Source organism: Glandiceps talaboti, chromosome 15 (assembly GCF_964340395.1).
Source record: "Glandiceps talaboti chromosome 15, keGlaTala1.1, whole genome shotgun sequence".
Taxonomy (NCBI): Eukaryota; Metazoa; Hemichordata; class Enteropneusta; family Spengelidae; genus Glandiceps; species Glandiceps talaboti.
Window position 1 is genome coordinate 624,429 of NC_135563.1, and position 21,191 is coordinate 645,619.

General features: G+C 37.1%; 1 protein-coding gene across 8 annotated transcripts in view; it reads left to right on the plus strand.

Annotated features, from left to right (window-relative positions):
• LOC144446976 (uncharacterized) overlaps nt 1–21,191 on the plus strand; it is a 334,721-nt gene that overhangs the window by 277,413 nt on the left and 36,117 nt on the right. For all 8 annotated transcript variants that reach the window (XM_078136846.1, XM_078136848.1, XM_078136850.1 and 5 more), the window contains 2 exons: nt 4,951–5,007; nt 11,897–12,577. In XM_078136846.1, the coding sequence (XP_077992972.1) occupies nt 4,951–5,007; nt 11,897–12,577 (738 nt within the window). The remainder of the gene's footprint in view (nt 1–4,950; nt 5,008–11,896; nt 12,578–21,191) is intronic.

Here is a 21,191-nt window from a genome sequence, read left to right on the forward strand (position 1 = left end):
TTACTTTTAATATGAGATGGAGAGAATTTGTTAATGATTTCATTTATTTCGTCAAGTGTAGATTCATATTTGTTGTCACCATTGGTAGAGTTCCTTGAAGGCATATAGACGTTTATTATACAGACCGGTATTTCACTGTTAATTTTAATCACTCCAATGTTGTTCGAACCGTCTGGATGGATATCGACTATGTCATCAACTTTATGTGACCATAATGTTGCAATTCCACCATAACCTCGTTGTCTTTGAGTTGGTGGGATAGGGTCGTTGTCTTTGAGTTGGTGAGATCTGTCAACAGATTTGCTGAAGACTTTATAATTGGGAGCAGTTTAATTAATAAAGGTTTTTAGCACAACTGAACTGAGGTTCAGTAGTGCTATAGGGATCGCCCGGCATCTGTCTGTCTGTCTGTGTGTATGTGTGTGTGTGTGTGTGTGTGTGTGTATGTGTGTAAACAACTTAAAGTCAAAAAATGCTGAACCGATTGCCATGATATTTGGTGGGTCCATTACCTTGGGTGTCTAGTTGGGAAATTGTTCAAATCAAAATGATCGCATCACAGGTGTGTGATTTGGGTCAAAAAATGTGATTTTCCTTAAAAAAACTTAAACTCAGAAACTACCGGGCAGATTGGTGCAAAATTTGGTGGGAAGATTCTTTAGGGGGTGTAAAGTAAGATTTGTTCATGACATGATGATTCCATCAGTGATATGCAAATTAGGCCTAAAAATGTGTCTTTTTGGTTAAAAATCTATAATTCCAAAACTACTGAGCAGATTGGGCTGAAATTTGATGGGGATGCATCTAGGGATGTATGGACGAAGATATATTAAGCATACAATGATTCCATGAGTGATATGCAAATTAGGTGTAAGAATGTTCATTTTTGGTCAAAAACTTATATCTAATAAAGTACTTGGTCAATGAGTCTGAAACTTGGCGAGATGTTTCTGAAACTGTTATTCTGCAGATTTTCTTCAAAATATTTTGACAAAATTTGCCCTAGCGACCATGACCACGCCCTTTAGCAACAACCAAATGGCAGTATATTTTGGTCAAATAACAACATCATCTGGTAGGCAAGTGAGTAAGCATTCAAAAAATGTGTGCAAATACCCTAGCAACCATGACCACGCCCATAGCAACAGCCAAACAGTGGTGTATTTCACAAAGATAACAACAGGGTTTAATAGACAATTGAATAAACATTCAAAAAATGTATGTAAATTTACATAGCAACAAGACCACACCCATAGCAACAGCCAAATAATCACGTATTTTGCAAAGATAACAACAGGAATAGAAAGACAAATGAATAAACATTCAAAAAATGTATACAAATACCCTAGTAACCATGACCACGCCCATGGCAACAGCCAAACGGTGGTGTATTTCACAAAGATAACAACAGGAATAGAAAGACAAATGAATAAACATTCAAAAAATGTATACAAATACCCTAGTAACCATGACCACGCCCATAGCAACAGCCAAACGGTGGTGTATTTCACAAAGATAACAATGGGGTTTAATAGACAATTGAATAAACATTCAAAAAATGTATTTAAATTTGCCTAGCAACAAGACCATGCCCATAGCAACAGCCAAATGATCACGTGTATTGCAAAGACAATATCAGGAATTCATACACAAGTGAACAAAAACATACATAAATGTATGCAAATATATCTAACAACATGACCACGCCCATAGCAACAGCCAAATGATAGCATTTATCATAAAGATAGCAACATGGTTGGATAGGCAACTGGATAGTTATTCAGCAAATGAACACCTATTGTTAGCATGGACTAGCATATGGATAAACATTTAAAACTGTACAGTTGTGCTACAACGCCATTGGCGGTATTTTTTCATATTCATACAGCCAATGTTCTTGAAAGTATAGTATGTCAACTATATTGAGTAACTTTGTGGTGTAGTTAGAGTTTGTTGAAGACTGGTATTTCTTGGTTGCTTGTTATGTAGAGTGCTGGGAGGATTATTTTGTTTGAGTTTCTCTGTCTTCTTCTGCATGTTTTCTGATGGCCTTTGTCTAAAAAATGGTTGTCGGCTTGATTTGTTAGAATCTACACTAGAAGAAATTAGACATTGAATCTCAAGAGTGGTCAGAGATGATTAGATACCATGTTAGAATCTAGACTAGAAGAAATTAGACATTGAATCTCAAGAGGGGTCAGAGATGATTGGATACCATGTTAGAATCTAGACTAGAAGAGATTGCACTAAAAATTTTCAGGATGGCAGTGACAAACAGCATGAACACAATGAAAAAACTCTCTTTAAAGAATGAATTGGGATGGAATGTTGTAGAGGTTGACACATTAACCCAACATTACAGGACTTATTATGAGGGCATATATTGTAACATGTATGCTTCTTAACCAATCAAATAGCAAGTATCACCTTATAAATAATGAAAATGACATGACCAGGTCTTTTTGTACAAGCATGACTTGGTCAGAGGTCAAATCAAAAGAGGTTGAAATAGAATGAAGAACTTTTAACTACAGATTTCTTTTTAAAATGGTATTTAAAATCTTAGCCTTGATGGTATCAGGGAGAAAACAGTATTTAATATCTTAGCCTGGGTGGTATCAGAGAGGAAACAGTATTTAATATCTTAGCCTGGGTGGTATCAGGGAGGAAACAGTATTTAATATCTTAGCCTAAGTGGTATCAGACAGGAAACAGTATTTAATATCTTAGCCTGGGTTGTATCAGGGAGGAAACAGTATTTAATATCTTAGCCTGGGGGGTATCAGGGAGGAAACAGTATTTAATATCTTAGCCTGGGGGGTATCAGGGAGGAAACAGTATTTAATATCTTAGCCTAGGTGGTATCAGAGAGGAATCAGTATTTAATATCTTAGCCTGGGTGGTATCAGAGAGGAATCAGTATTTAATATCTTAGCCTAGGTGGTATCAGAGAGGAAACAGTAGCTTAGGTGGTATCAGTAAGAAAACAATATTTATAATCTTAGCCTGGGTGGTATCAGAGAGGAAACAGTAGCTTTGGTGGTATCAGATAGGAAACGGTATTTAAAATCTTGGCCTAGGTGGTATCAGAGAGGAAACAGTAGCTTACGTGGTATCAGTAAGAAAACAATATTAATTTATAATCTTAGCCTAGGTGGTATCAGAGAGGAAACAGTAGCTTTGGTGGTATCAGAGAGGAAACGGTATTTAAAATCTTAGCCTAGGTGGTATCAGAGAGGAAACAGTAGCTTAGGTGGTATTAGTGAGGGAACAGTATTTAAAATCTTAGCCTGGGTGGTATCAGGGAGAAAACAGTAGCTTGGGTGGTATCAGTGAGGAAACAGTATTTAATATCTTAGCCTGGGTGGTATCAGAGAGGAAACAGTAGCTTAGGTGGTATCAGAGAGGAAACAGTATTTAAAATCTTAGCCTAGGTGGTATCAGAGAGGAAACAGTAGCTTAGGTGGTATTAGTGAGGGAACAGTTTTTAAAATCTCAGCCTTGGTGGTATCAGAGAGGAAACGGTATTTAAAATCTTAGCCTAAGTGGTATCAGACAGGAAACAGTAGCTTAGGTGGTATCAATGAGGAAACAGTATTTAAAATCTTAGCCTTGGTGGTATCAGAGAGGAAACAGTAGCTTAGGTGGTATCAGAGATAAAACGTTGAGGAGTGAATATAGATAGAATTCATGCATTTTAGTATGATTTGTAATAGTTTTACTAACTTGAAGGTAACTGGTTTCAGCAGCCATATATGGGGAGGGCACTGAACATCTTCAACAAAATCTTACTATTGTGACTAATCTAATCTCATCTCATCTAATCTAATCTAATCTACTCATCCTGTGCTTTTAGCCATTATTGAATAGCATGGCCAAGTATTTCAATTTATCAAATCATTTGAAATTATTTTTAAATATCTCTAAACAAATAAAAGGATGTACACAAATAAACATTTCTTGATGACATCTCTCTTCATAGACAGATAGATAGACACATACATACATACATACATACATACATACATACGTACATACATACATACATACATACATATCACAGTGTATCAGATATGTCTATTTCAGGAATTTGTAAGGTTTCTGGTGATGAGAAACTATTGTGGTTGAAGGAAGAGGAAATCATTTTCCGTCTCGGAACGCTGGAACCCTTGGAATTAATAGATTATTCACGTCATTCCCAGTTTAATCACGCTTATTTTATATTTCAGGGGTGTTCTATTGGGTTCGATTTGGTGCTTGCGAATATTAGAACTTTTCACACATATAACCGTTAATCACATGCAGTTGTCGTTCTGTTCCATAACATTCAGATATATTCAGGTGTTTACCTAATATGTCTTGCCTTTGAATACCTTGAAAAAGAATTTTTATTCGAAACGTCAGATTATATCTATTTATTCAGACTCTCTCACAAGTTCTTCTTGCATTTCCTTTTACATACATACATACATACATACATACATACATACATACATGCATGCATACACACACTCACACATACATACATACATACATACATACATACATACATACATACATACATACATGCATGCATGCATGCATGCATGCATGCATGCATGCATGCATGCATACATACATACATACATACATACATACATACATACATACATATATACATACAACTAAAATTGTTGTTATGTGTCACTGGTTGAAGTGTATTCTGGTGTGAAAACAAGAATTTGATGACTTACAATGATTGGCAATATAAAAACATATTTCATACTAAACTCAGCTATAATTCATGTACTAATTATGATAAGTTATTATTTAACAATTACAAATTTTTCAAGAGTGAGGTATTCATTTAACAAATATTGTTTGCCTTGTTTCTTTCTTTCTCTCTATCATCCTGTCACCTTCTACAAATCCACATGTATGTACGTTGGTATGTCACCCAATAACATATAGTTTGATGACATGGAACATAAGAAACAAGAAGCACTGCTTGCAGTGGCCCCACTCAAGGTACAACATTTTTATTTCTACCTAGCTGATGACATGTAGTAGGAAGAAAATAGATGTATCACCATTTATTGTTTTATTAGCGCAACTGTACTAGGTTAAGTAGTGCTATATAGGCATGGAATAATGTGTGTGTGTGTGCGTGCGTGCATGCGTGTATGTGTGTGTGTGTGTAAACAACTTAAAGTAAATGAGATTTAAACTGAATGCCTTCCGTAAGGGTATAGTCTTGTAATTTCATGATTTATGGAAGAAATTTAGCTGTATATCTGTGATTTTTCAAGTTTGAATAAAAGTTAGTTGTCAAAAATGTTGTTGAAATGCCGCTTCCTATTCTCAGCACAGAAAAGCTTGCCATCCTCGACTTCACTTGGCTTTCGTTATCCCCTACATACCCAGGATATGCACACCTGTTTCCACGGCAAATAATAAATAAATTCGCGTGTTGAACTTCCTTCTTGTCCCATCACGAGTTTACAAGTCGGTTTGTCTACTCATTGCAGGTAGACTATATCACACTCCTTTAATCACTACGGGGAAGTTGTCAAGATTTTGTTGAGTGGTGCACCCTCACTGTACACTAATTATATAGAGGCCAATGTATGGGTCACCAGTATTAATACATTGTTGTGAAATTTTCTTTGTAGGCTAGGCTTGGTCTATTTTTCTTATTTTGACCACATACATCTTGGTATAAATGATAGATTATTACACTTGATAAATATCTGAGAGTGTATTTATTTCCTGAGATACCGAGCTAGATAAACGATTACAAGCCTTGCAACAAATGGCGGTAGTTTGTTATTGGGAGAAATCGGAAAAGAACACTGTAAAAAGGAGACAATTCGAGGTCAATATCATACTTCTTAAACTTCTAATTGAAAATCTAAGAAGATACAATTTCTCTTTATTCATCTCCGCATTAATGTGTGATATTTGAAAATGATATGTCCATATTTGACGAAATTGAAACAATGATAAATATTTCACCTGTTTGTGAACTTCACGCCCATTGTAGACCTATTTTAAGGCCAAGAAAAAAAGAGAATTGTTTTGTGATGAGTTTGCATCAATTAGATACCCCGCCTTAATCTACTTTTTTCTCGTGGTTGTCCAGCTATTGATATTTGGTGTGCATGTTCCTTGGGGGAGGCTATTGATTGAGATTTGTTCATACCAAGTTGATCTGTGCCATTTTCAGATTTTTTCAGCCTTTTTGTCAAAAATGAAATTGTTTTAATATCTTGCATGTGTAGCTTACTCAGATTTGTTAATTTCAAGTCAATACATGTTCCTTTCTATTTTTTGGTGTTTTTTTTAGCACAACTGATAAGGTTCAATAGTGCTATAGGCATGGCAAAGTGTCTGTCTGTGGATATGTGTGTGTGTGTGTGTGTGTGTGTGTGTGTGTGTGTGTAAACAACTTAAACTCAAAAACCGCTGGACCGATTGCCATGATATTTTGTGGGTGTATTACCTTAGGTGTCTAGTTGGGAAATTGTTCAAATCAATAAATATTTCAACAACATGACCACGCCCATAGCAACAGCCAAATTATAGCATATATCGTAAAGATAGCAACATGGTTGGATAGGCAACTGGATAGTCTTTCAGCAAATGAACACCTATTGTTAGCATGGACTAGCATATGGATAAATATTTTTAAAAAGTGTACAGTTGTGCTTCAATGCCATTGGCGGTATTTTTAAAATTGTACAGTTGTGCTACAATGCCATTGGTGCTATTTTTTGAACAATTGAATTTAATGACACATGTGCATTGTGACCGACATTATTTTGGACATCAGCACACTAGGTCGAAGTAAGCTTTTCACTTTTCAAAAGACATCATTCAGTGTTCTCCACAAGGGGTTTTAGCAGAGCGTGGCACCCTGGTATCGATGGCCAGCACCCTGCTCTAATGTTTTGCACCCTGGTATCAGTCATGTGCTTTGTTGTCATAGTTTTCCACCTCCCATATTGTTCCATAGACATTTGCATACGTTGAAGCCGTCATCATTATTTGTTATCACACATTAAACCCTCTAAGATACATACCCTAAAAAGGGTGTTCACACCTTTTCCAAAGTAAAGTGACATGTTTGTGCCATGCGATAATGTGTTTTCCCTCAACTGTCTATGATTATATGGCAAATGGGATGTTGAAGACTTTTGACTTGTATTCTTCAGACTCATATATCTTTTGATAAAGTGGTGATGTTGTGTCCAATCATTAGTTTTATGTTCAGATTTACTCTGATAACACTTTAGTTGGCCATCGTCTATCATGAAGTGTGACCAGGGCGACTGTATGCAAAATTCCAATATGGCAGATTAATGACATCACAAACTCTCGCGCATTTTTGCAAGTCCTCTACAGTAAAGTGTAGTAAGTCTCATGTATTACAAGATTTCGCCAGATACACCATATACTGGGTTACGCAGACTTTTTAAACTATTTTTAGCTCCGCTGTCAGCGAAAGCTGAAAGCGTAGCTTTAGGTATAGGTTGGTATTAAGGTATAGAGTATAGGTGAATCATTGGTGTCCATCAACTTTTTATATTTTCATCATCATCTCCGAAAGTGTTCAGAATTCTTCGATATTTGGTGTGCATGTTCCCTGGGGGGAGGCTATTCAGATTTGTTCATGCCAAGTTGATCTGTGCCATTTTCAAATTTTATGATTTTTTTTCAAAAAATGATATTTTCATCATCTCCTCAAATACTACTTGTCAGATTGCTTTGATATCTGGTGTGTTGATGCGCAGGGGGTAGCTTACTCAGATTTGTTAATTTCAAGTCAGCACATCTTCTTTTCTATTTTTTATGATTTTTTTTTTGTAATTTAACAAAAAAATGAATATGTTAATGAGCATTGTGACCGACGCCATATTGGAAATCAGTCCACAAGACTTTAAGTAAACTGCCACTTTTCAAAAGACACTATTGATGTCAAACAAGCAATGTAATATGTGCTATAGTCATAATTCCAGGCATTGTGTGCCCAAATGACAAGTGTTTGTTCGAAACAGGGTTGTAAACTTCAAATCCAAATTTTGCACCCCTTCTACATAATCAGCCAATCTGCAACATCCTCATTTGCATACAATCTATCCTCCAGCTAGACAGCGACACTGAATGGCTGCTCACGGGCCTTATTTTTCGGTATTTTCAACTCGCCGTAACTTTCACTAGAGTCCACCATTTTAGATACTGTAAACGCCTAAACCTCAACTGACATCTCTTCTTTCGTGCCAGCAAAATAAATTTTGGCATTACATTTAGGAATACCAATTTTCCGATGAATTCGGGGCGCATACTTGAGGCCCTGAAATTTCGACCCGGTTTTTCGCTCATAGTTTCCTCAATACGGACCGGAAAGTTTACAAATTTCACAAAAAGGTGGATTTTTATGTGTTTTAAGTAACCATGGCAAGTAAATTTAGTAGGATCGTTGTGTAACGGTCCGGACCGTTCAAGTATTTTCGGTAGAAAATGACTGATTTGAACCGGAAGTTGAAGCTGGCCTTGTTCGACCGGGCAACTTTCGACAGCCAGTTAACACGGGAGTTCTTGGTACTCACTAAAATCACACTTCAGACCCACTATAAAAGTTTGATGTTTTCAGATAACATGTAACTTGTGATTAATTCTATATTGTCATGTAATTTGGAGTGACAGTGAACTAGAATGAAGACAACTCGCGTAAGCAAGGCGAGGCATGCCTCGGCCATAAAGGCGTGCGGATGAAGTTATATGACAGAACCCCATGGCCTCGCAATGGACGGTATGGCATACAGAAGTTATTTTCACTCGTGATTCAGTTTATTCTGCTGTATTTTCACTAGCTATCGCTCGTGAAAATACGTGGCAGAATAAACTGAATCACCCATGAAAATAACTTCTGTATGCCCTACCATCCATTGCGAGGCCATGGGGTTCTGTTATTATTACATATGTACACCAAAAACGCAATAAAATGCATGTGGGGAAGGGCGAACAACATATTCACATGAATATGTATCAGGTCACCAGCTCATGTCATTCAGACGTCAGAGACGTGAATTATGAGCGATGATTGGTTGTCAACAACAATAAGTATTGATATGCAAATTACGTGTTGACCTGCTCTCGCTAGCTGGCTCCGTTGTGATTCATTCACAAAACCGATCAGAAGAAATGCATACAAGATTAATTTAGTAGTAGAAACAGATAAAATTCAACAGCGTGGTATCTATAGTGTCCTATATAATAGTAATTCAGCAAAATCTTTCAAAATGTACAATATTATAAAAATTAGTCTTCATCAGAATCGGAAAAGATTACAGATTGTCTGCAGCGGTTTATAATGTAAACACACTGACTAGAACTTTGAGAGATCGAGCTGTTTCAGGCGACATGAAATGTGAAAGATCCACCGCTAAACTGTGTGTTTGAAAACATTCCGCATAACTGTGGGAATTGATTGACTGCGTTCTGGCTGGTTGATGGTCCTGAGGAATGTGTTGCATGATCTCCCATCGGCTGCATTTGTTGGGCGTTGTTGATGTGTACGCGTACGATGACATTGGTGGCCGTAGTCGCTGGCGCGGGCCTCGAGTCAGATTTATTTTGTTGTTGATCATAATAAAATTCACTCTCAGAAAGTTCAAAATAATTCAAATTAAACAAATCGTTATGTTCAGAATCCGCCGAAGTATCTTCTATATAACAATATTACATGTAAAGTAGTGGTCGCCGGCAATATTTACAAACATAAAGTACTTTGAAAGGTTGTTTACTCATGTGCATAATCAACAGTGAAAATACCTTGTTAATTTGCATAGTTATTTGATAGGTAAGGCACTAATTTGCATAGTTATTTGATACCTCAGAACTTGCGATGGTCGAGAAAAATAGTGAAATACCTTAGGAACCAACAAAAAATTGTTCAAAAAGTGTGTAAAGACAGGAAAGACATGTATGTGCATTAAAAAAATGCATTTATTTGCTTATTTTCATCAGGAATTGGTTTTACTTTTGGATCTATTTTATTTCAATTTATCTAATTTGCATAGCCACCAGTGAAAATACCGGTTTTATTTTTGACTGTACATCAACATACACAATGGTACATATGTAATAAAGAGCAGTATGTACAGTGAATCGACCGTACCAAACTGTGTTTATTAGCCGACAGTTTACATGTAAACACAGATATTACTAGTGTTAGTTATCTGTGATGTATCGACATGAACATGTCTTGCTATTTCCAAAATGCAAATATTTGGCAAGTAAAAATAATTAAAATAATTACAACTTTAATTTGGCTTCAGACTTTGCATTATGTTTTGCGTATCTTTCCCCGTTTTACATGTAAATCCAAAAAGGTTCTCTCTAGTCATGTCAGTGATCATACCGGGCTGCTTTGAGTACGAGCGAGGTGAAGCATGTTGAGGTATTTTGTTGAGAATTATAAATATTGCGAAATGTCAAGTACAAGGTTTAAATACAATGGAAATGATGAAAAAAAATTGGCAGAGTCTGCTGACAGGCGCCGGTCACAAGACACACTCCGTAAATTTAAATATTAGATGATGTTATGTCTACTACAAGTTGAATGTTGTTGACAATTAAGCTTATGGACAGTGTTTTTGGTAAATTTGTTAGAAAATTGAAATTTGAATTGCCTCAAAATTATTTTAGATCCCTAGTTTATTTCATTCATTATTAAAATTTTCCAGGGTTGAAGCTGTAAGACACTGGAATTATTTATAGCCAACCTCAAAAATCCTTTGTGTGTGTGTGTGTGTGTTTGTCTGTGTCTGTGTCTGTGTCTGTGTCTGTGTCTGTGTCTGTGCGTGTGTGCATTTCCCAGTCATTATTTTTCTGAGATTTTGTGTAATTTTCATAACAGTAATTTTTTTTATAAAATGGTGACTATGGTATAAAAGTACAATATTTTACCAACTTTCTGTGTAAAATGTGTTTTATCGTGAGATATCATATGAAACCACTAACCACTTTATTACATCGCTACCAAAATAAAAACTAAAAAGAACAGCGGAGCTATTCTGACCGATAGGTCACTTGTTAAGTCTATTTGTCTGTGGACATTTAATTTGAAATAATTGTAGCTTTCCTGACAAAACTAATCATTATTGTTATGCAAACTGTATGAATAAATTATGCAAATGAGTCACCCAGCTTTCAAAATAATCCATGGAGAACATTGCCATCTAGGGCAGGCAACAAGCAATGTAATATACTGTAGAATTCTATGCATCATGCGCCCTCAACAAGTGTCTGTTGGAAATTGGGTTGCAGACTTGGGTTGGAAATTGGGTTGCACAAATCCGAACACCTGCCAAAATGGTGTTCCTCCAGGACACGTAAAGTTAATCACATACATACCCTCGAAATGTATGGTTTTTCAAATAGATCTTGATATATGAAATCAACTATTTCTTACCTCAGCGAGTATCACTCAAACTTGCTGCCATGTTGACTACACAAAGGAGGTTGGGAAAATCAGGACTTCCGTCTTCGTAGCTATGTAGATTTTATCCTCAACTAACGTCCTTGTACCTGGTACTTTGTAGAGTTTCCTCACAACTTGTAGTTTTGTACCCGTAACTCTACCAATCGGGCTCTTAACTAATATTTGTTACCTACCCCTGATTATTATTATCACATACTGTGTTATTTATAATATCAATCTTCAGAGATTGTGAAGCATTTAAACATTACAAGACAGCAAGTTCTACTGTAACAATGGATTCAATAATAAAATTATGATTCTACAACAGAAAACAAAACAAATTCAGTGTTGTGTCCTTGTTAGAATTATTACAATGTCATTCTTAATTTTAATTTTATAAACAGTATCCATTTTGTTTATTAAACTGTGTAGGCCAAAGTTTCAAGACTTGTAAAGAAGTGTAAAGAGAGAGACATTGTCATAAACAGGTTAGCCAAGGAGCTTACCCAGCAATATGGAGGAAGATCTAGTGAACTTCTGGATGCAGTTGTGAGGTTACAGTCAAGAATGCAAGATGAGGAATATAATGAACCCATGACACCATACAGCACCAGTTTGCCAGGAATTCATGGAGAACCTGAGCTCACAGTGGAGAGGCCAGAGGTCAGTGTTGAGAGTTCACTCAGAAGTTCACCAATGGGTGAAGCAAGTAGGCAAACACCAAACCTGTCAGAGAATGTAATCAATGAACTAAGTGAGCCATTATGGCAAGCCATAGAGAGGACTTCCCCTGGTCTTGGTAGATCACCAGCCCCAAGTAATCAAGAGATTACATCTGATGAAGCTGCGATGGAAGTGCTGCTGCAAAGTCTTGGTAGCAATGGAGCTGCAGCAGGTGATTCAACAACTCATGCAGCATCAAGTGACAGAACATCACCAAGAAATGCCTTAGAAGATCTGTTAGCCACAGACCCTGAATTAGCCAGGATGCTAGAGAGAGGTACAAGTGGACGGCATAGTAGTCACTCAGATAGGGACAATTTGTTGCAGGGTATTGGTAGTATTGAGACCACAAGGGAAAGAAGAACAACTCCTAGACGACAGAGAGTAAAGGTGAGAATACTTAATTGCATATGAATAAGCACAAATGCTACCATTCCTAAGACTGGCTAGGTTCAGTAGTGTTATAGGTATGGTCCGGTGTGTGTGTGTGTGTGTGTGGGGGGGGGGGGGGGGATGTGTGTGTGTAAACAACTTAAAGTCAAAACCACTGAACTGATTGCCATGATATTTGGTGGGTCCATTACCTTGGGTGTCTAGTTGGGAAATTGTTCAAATCAAAATGATCTTACCTAGCGGTGTGTGATTTAGGTCGAAAAATGTAATTTTTAGTCAAAAAACTTACTCAAAAACTATTGGGCAGATCGGTCTGAAATTTGGTGGGAACATTGTTAGGGGTGTCTAAGCATTCATAATATATTTGCAAATGTGCCTAGCAACAAAACCACGCCCATAGCAACAGGTATACTGAGGTATTTCACAAAGATAACCACTGGGATTAAAAGACAATTGAATAAGCATTCAAAAAATGTATGCAAATATGCCTAGCAACAGAACCATGCCCATAGCAACAGCAAAATGATCAGATATATTGCAAAGATAACAACAGGGATTAATAGATAATTGGATGAACATTCCAAAAATGTATGTAAATTTGCCTAGCAACAAGACCATGCCCATAGCAACAGCCAATCGGTGGTGTATTTCACAAAGATGACCATGGGGATGAATAGACAATTGAATAAACATTAAAAAAATGTATGTAATTTGCCTAACAACAAGACCACACCCATAGCAACAGCCAAATAATCACGTATATTGCAAAGATAACAACAGGAATAGAAAGACAAATGAATAAACATTCAAAAAATCTATGCAAATGTGCCTAGCAACAAGACCACGCCCATAGCAACAGCCAAGTGATCACATATATTGCAAAGATAACAGGGATAAATAGACAAATGAATGTATGGTTAATCATTCAGCAAATGAATACCTATACCAAGCATGGATCAGCATATTGGAAAACATTTTAAAAAACTGTACAGTTGTGCTACAACGCCATTGGCACTATTTTTGAAATATGTCAATATCCTTAGCAATGAGACCACACCCATAACAACAGCTTGACGATGATGTGCCAATATAACACCAGTGAAGGAAAGGCAAATGAACATTTTAAAAATGTATGCAGATATGCCTAGCAACAAAACCACACCCATAGCAACAGTTAAATAATGGTGTATGGTGCAGATAGAATGCCATCAATGAATAGGAATGGAAAAAATCTTCACACAATGTATGCAAATATGTCTAGCAACAAGACCACATAATCATCGGAGAAATTTAAAGTTTATGCTCAACAGTTGTGTTACAATGCCATCAGTGCTTTTATTTTAGATTGTGCACCGGTTTATTTGGTATTAAAAGTTTACATAAATAATTCACTTGTACCTTGATTGGCTCTCAAACTCCATTACACTATGGCATAATGATAAAAAACAATTTCCAAATTCCTTTCTTTGATTACCCTGACAAGTAAGGGGAGAACCATTTGATTTATGGGGGGCAGGAGGAGGTGGGTATGGCAGCAAATTTTTTTTTCCCATAACTGTGACAGCAAATTTTTTTTCTATCATCAGTCCTGCATCAGATTATTTTTTCCATATGCAGAAGCAATGCAATTTTTTTTTTCTTGGCTACCAATTTTGTAATGTGTAGTTCATAACGATACCTACACGTCACTGGTTCACAACTAATTTGTTCTGTGTAAGTAGCAATAAGTAGCAGTTAACAATCCATGCTTCTATTAAAGATATATAGCTGGTAAAAAATCCATGAGGAGTTGACTGATCACTTGGCTAACTGACCTTTAAACCAATCTATTATTACCAAACAAAATAATCAAGTTTGAACCAACCTTGGAAAATGCTTCCACTTATTAACAAACTTGATCTAACAACCCACAGTTGGTTATATGGAAAACGCAATGTCATACACTTATTTAATATTGATAGTGTTAGGAATCCCCTTCCCTTTATTACTAACAGCCCTTTTCAGGGCCACAACATCCTCCAAAAAGAGAACTACCAAACCACTAAACTATAGTTTCAACAAATAAAGTCTTTAGAATGATCTCCCGATAAGGATAGAAGAAAATTTTCAAGACCCTTAAACACCTTGGTAAATTATGAATAAATCCAAGAGAAAATACAAACGGTGGTTTTCCTCTAGTAGCCTCTGTTTGTAGATGTCTACCAACAAACATGTGGTTGTAGTATGGGCTCACCAGCTTCTCCAGAGATAGCTGACATTGCATTCCACAAACTTGAGTGTCGCATTATTGAAACATACATGGATAAAATATCACTTTGGACACGTTTCAGAGATGTCATATTCATGCTTTTCCGTGGCACACAAACTGAACTCAATATTCTGAGTGAAAAGATAAATGAAATGCACCCACCATTAAAATTTTCGTTGGTCAGCTCAGAAACGGGAGTGGTATGCCTTAATTTGGTGATTTACAAAGGTACAAACAAACCAAAAGGTTGGATATCAAGACTCACACCAAACTAGTCTAGTTCCTATACTGTATCAATCATTACGATTTATACAATGTGTGGTTATAGAAACCACATTCTGGTCATCCAGACAACACCAAACCAACTGACACTTTTCAGTACCTCCACAGACAAGCATACAACAAAATTAAATTTTAAGCCAAACAACTGCGAGAGCGCTGTCTTGTTAGACATAACTGAGACTGATGAAGGACCCCAACAGCCAGTCCGAAACGTCTTAAAAGAAGGGTCAACTAGGTTTTGACCTGGGAGCGTATCGTCAATGTCTTCTCTGCTAACTTACCCTAATACCAGGGTCAATAACCTTGACAAACCGGTCACTTGGCTAACTGACCTTTAAACCAATTTATTATACCAATTTAACAAAATAATCAAGTTTGAACCAGCTTTGAAAAATGCTTCTACTTATTAACAAACTTGAATTAACAACCCTGTGGTTATATGGTAAACGCAATGTCATACACTTATTTAATATTGATGGTGTTCGGAGTCCCCTTCCCTTTATTACTGCCCAAATTTAGCTGATTTCAGCACATCACAACAATTTTTTTTTAATTTTTGTCTGTTTGAACAATTTGTTTTTCTCAAGCTATTATGGGATCAAATTATTTGTTTTCCTCCTTCACCTGCCAACAATTTTTTTTTTCTCAAAATCCCCCCCCCCCAAAAAAAAAATCAAATCAAATGGTTCTCCCATAACTAGAGGATTGACACACAGTGACACTCAACAATAACCACTGCATACTAGAGGATTGACATAGTGACACTCAACAATAACCACTACATACTGGAGGATTGACATAGTGACACTCAACAATAACCACTACATACTGGAGGATTGACATACAGTGACACTCAACAATAACTACTATATACTAGAGGATTGACATACAGTGACACTCAACAATAACCACTACATACTGGAGGATTGACATACAGTGACACTCAACAATAACCACTACATACTGGAGGATTGACATACAGTGACACTCAACAATAACTACTACATACTGGAGGATTGACATACAGTGACACTCAACAATAACCACTACATACTGGAGGATTGACATAGTGACACTCAATAATAACTACTACATACTGGAGGATTGACATACAGTGACACTCAACAATAACTACTACATACTGGAGGATTGACATACAGTGACACTCAACAATAACCACTACATACTGGAGGATTGACATAGTGACACTCAACAATAACCACTACATACTGGAGGATTGACATACAGTGACACTCAACAATAACCACTGCATACTAGAGGATTGACATAGTGACACTCAACAATAACCACTACATACTGGAGGATTGACATACAGTGACACTCAACAATAACCACTACATACTGGAGGATTGACATAGTGACACTCAACAATAACCACTACATACTGGAGGGTGACATAGTGACACTCAACAATAACTACTACATACTGGAGGATTGACATACAGTGACACTCAACAATAACCACTACATACTGGAGGATTGACATACAGTGACACTCAACAATAACCACTACATACTGGAGGATTGACATAGTGACACTCAACAATAACTACTACATACTAGAGGGTGACATAGTGACACTCAACAATAACCACTACATACTAGAGGGTTGACATAGTGACACAACAATAACCACTACATACTGGAGGATTGACATACAGTGACACTCAACAATAACTACTACATACTGGAGGATTGACATAGTGACACTCAACAATAACCACTACATACTGGAGGATTGACATACAGTGACACTCAACAATAACCACTACATACTGGAGGATTGACATACAGTGACACTCAACAATAACCACTACATACTGGAGGATTGACATAGTGACACTCAACAATAACCACTACATACTGGAGGATTGACATACAGTGACACTCAACAATAACCACTACATACTAGAGGATTGACATACAGTGACACTCAACAATAACTACTACATACTGGAGGATTGACATACAGTGACACTCAACAATAACCACTACATACTGGAGGATTGACATACAGTGACACTCAACAATAACCACTGCATACTGGAGGATTGACATACAGTGACACTCAACAATAACCACTACATACTGGAGGATTGACATACAGTGACACTCAACAATAACCACTACATACTAGAGGATTGACATAGTGACACTCAACAATAACCACTACATACTGGAGGATTGACATACAGTGACACTCAACAATAACCACTACATACTGGAGGATTGACATAGTGACACTCAACAATAACTACTACATACTAGAGGATTGACATACAGTGACACTCAACAATAACCACTACATACTGGAGGATTGACATAGTGACACTCAACAATAACTACTACATACTAGAGGATTGACATACAGTGACACTCAACAATAACCACTACATACTGGAGGATTGACATAGTGACACTCAACAATAACCACTACATACTAGAGGATTGACATACAGTGACACTCAACAAATAACCACTACATACTGGAGGATTGACATAGTGACACTCAACAATAACTACTACATACTGGAGGATTGACATAGTGACACTCAACAATAACTACTACATACTAGAGGATTGACATAGTGACACTCAACAATAACCACTACATACTGGAGGATTGACATACAGTGACACTCAACAATAACCACTACATACTGGAGGATTGACATAGTGACACTCAACAATAACTACTACATACTAGAGGATTGACATAGTGACACTCAACAATAACCACTACATACTGGAGGATTGACATACAGTGACACTCAACAATAACCACTACATACTGGAGGATTGACATAGTGACACTCAACAATAACCACTACATACTGGAGGATTGACATACAGTGACACTCAACAATAACCACTACATACTGGAGGATTGACATAGTGACACTCAACAATAACCACTACATACTGGAGGATTGACATACAGTGACACTCAACAATAACCACTACATACTAGAGGATTGACATACAGTGACACTCAACAATAACTACTACATACTGGAGGATTGACATACAGTGACACTCAACAATAACCACTACATACTGGAGGATTGACATAGTCACACTCAACAATAACTACTACATACTGGAGGGTGACATAGTGACACTCAACAATAACCACTACATACTAGAGGGTTGACATAGTGACACAACAATAACCACTACATACTGGAGGATTGACATACAGTGACACTCAACAATAACCACTACATACTGGAGGATTGACATACAGTGACACTCAACAATAACCACTGCATACTGGAGGATTGACATACAGTGACACTCAACAATAACCACTACATACTGGAGGATTGACATACAGTGACACTCAACAATAACCACTACATACTAGAGGATTGACATAGTGACACTCAACAATAACCACTACATACTGGAGGATTGACATACAGTGACACTCAACAATAACCACTACATACTGGAGGATTGACATAGTGACACTCAACAATAACTACTACATACTAGAGGATTGACATACAGTGACACTCAACAATAACCACTACATACTGGAGGATTGACATACAGTGACACTCAACAATAACCACTACATACTGGAGGATTGACATACAGTGACACTCAACAATAACCACTACATACTAGAGGATTGACATACAGTGACACTCAACAATAACCACTACATACTGGAGGATTGACATAGTGACACTCAACAATAACTACTACATACTGGAGGATTGACATAGTGACACTCAACAATAACTACTACATACTAGAGGATTGACATAGTGACACTCAACAATAACCACTACATACTGGAGGATTGACATACAGTGACACTCAACAATAACTACTACATACTGGAGGATTGACATACAGTGACACTCAAGAAATAACCACTACATACTAGAGGATTGACATACAGTGACACAACAATAACCACTACATACTGGAGGATTGACATACAGTGACACTCAACAATAACCACGACATACTAGAGGATTGACATACAGTGACACTCAACAATAACACCTACATACTGGAGGATTTACATACAGTGACACTCAACAATAACCACTACATACTAGAGGATTGACATACAGTGACACTCAACAATAACTACTACATACTGGAGGATTGACATACAGTGACACTCAACAATAACTACTACATACTAGAGGATTGACATACAGTGACACTCAACAATAACTACTACATACTGGAGGATTGACATACAGTGACACTCAACAATAACTACTACATACTAGAGGGTGACATAGTGACACTCAACAATAACTACTACATACTGGAGGATTGACATACAGTGACACTCAACAATAACTACTACATACTAGAGGATTGACATACAGTGACACTCAACAATAACCACTACATACTGGAGGATTGACATAGTGACACTCAACAATAACCACTACATACTGGAGGATTGACATACAGTGACACTCAACAATAACCACTACATACTGGAGGATTGACATAGTGACACTCAACAATAACCACTACATACTGGAGGATTGACATACAGTGACACTCAACAATAACCACTACATACTAGAGGATTGACATACAGTGACACTCAACAATAACTACTACATACTGGAGGATTGACATACAGTGACACTCAACAATAACCACTACATACTGGAGGATTGACATAGTGACACTCAACAATAACTACTACATACTGGAGGGTGACATAGTGACACTCAACAATAACCACTACATACTAGAGGGTTGACATAGTGACACAACAATAACCACTACATACTGGAGGATTGACATACAGTGACACTCAACAATAACCACTACATACTGGAGGATTGACATACAGTGACACTCAACAATAACCACTGCATACTGGAGGATTGACATACAGTGACACTCAACAATAACCACTACATACTGGAGGATTGACATACAGTGACACTCAACAATAACCACTACATACTAGAGGATTGACATAGTGACACTCAACAATAACCACTACATACTGGAGGATTGACATACAGTGACACTCAACAATAACCACTACATACTGGAGGATTGACATAGTGACACTCAACAATAACTACTACATACTAGAGGATTGACATACAGTGACACTCAACAATAACCACTACATACTGGAGGATTGACATACAGTGACACTCAACAATAACCACTACATACTGGAGGATTGACATACAGTGACACTCAACAATAACCACTACATACTAGAGGATTGACATACAGTGACACTCAACAATAACCACTACATACTGGAGGATTGACATAGTGACACTCAACAATAACTACTACATACTGGAGGATTGACATAGTGACACTCAACAATAACTACTACATACTAGAGGATTGACATAGTGACACTCAACAATAACCACTACATACTGGAGGATTGACATACAGTGACACTCAACAATAACTACTACATACTGGAGGATTGACATACAGTGACACTCAAGAAATAACCACTACATACTAGAGGATTGACATACAGTGACACAACAATAACCACTACATACTGGAGGATTGACATACAGTGACACTCAACAATAACCACGACATACTAGAGGATTGACATACAGTGACACTCAACAATAACACCTACATACTGGAGGATTTACATACAGTGACACTCAACAATAACCACTACATACTAGAGGATTGACATACAGTGACACTCAACAATAACTACTACATACTGGAGGATTGACATACAGTGACACTCAACAATAACTACTACATACTAGAGGATTGACATACAGTGACACTCAACAATAACTACTACATACTGGAGGATTGACATACAGTGACACTCAACAATAACTACTACATACTAGAGGGTGACATAGTGACACTCAACAATAACTACTACATACTGGAGGATTGACATACAGTGACACTCAACAATAACTACTACATACTAGAGGATTGACATACAGTGACACTCAACAATAACCACTACATACTGGAGGATTGACATACAGTGACACTCAACAATAACCACTACATACTAGAGGATTGACATACAGTGACACTCAACAATAACCA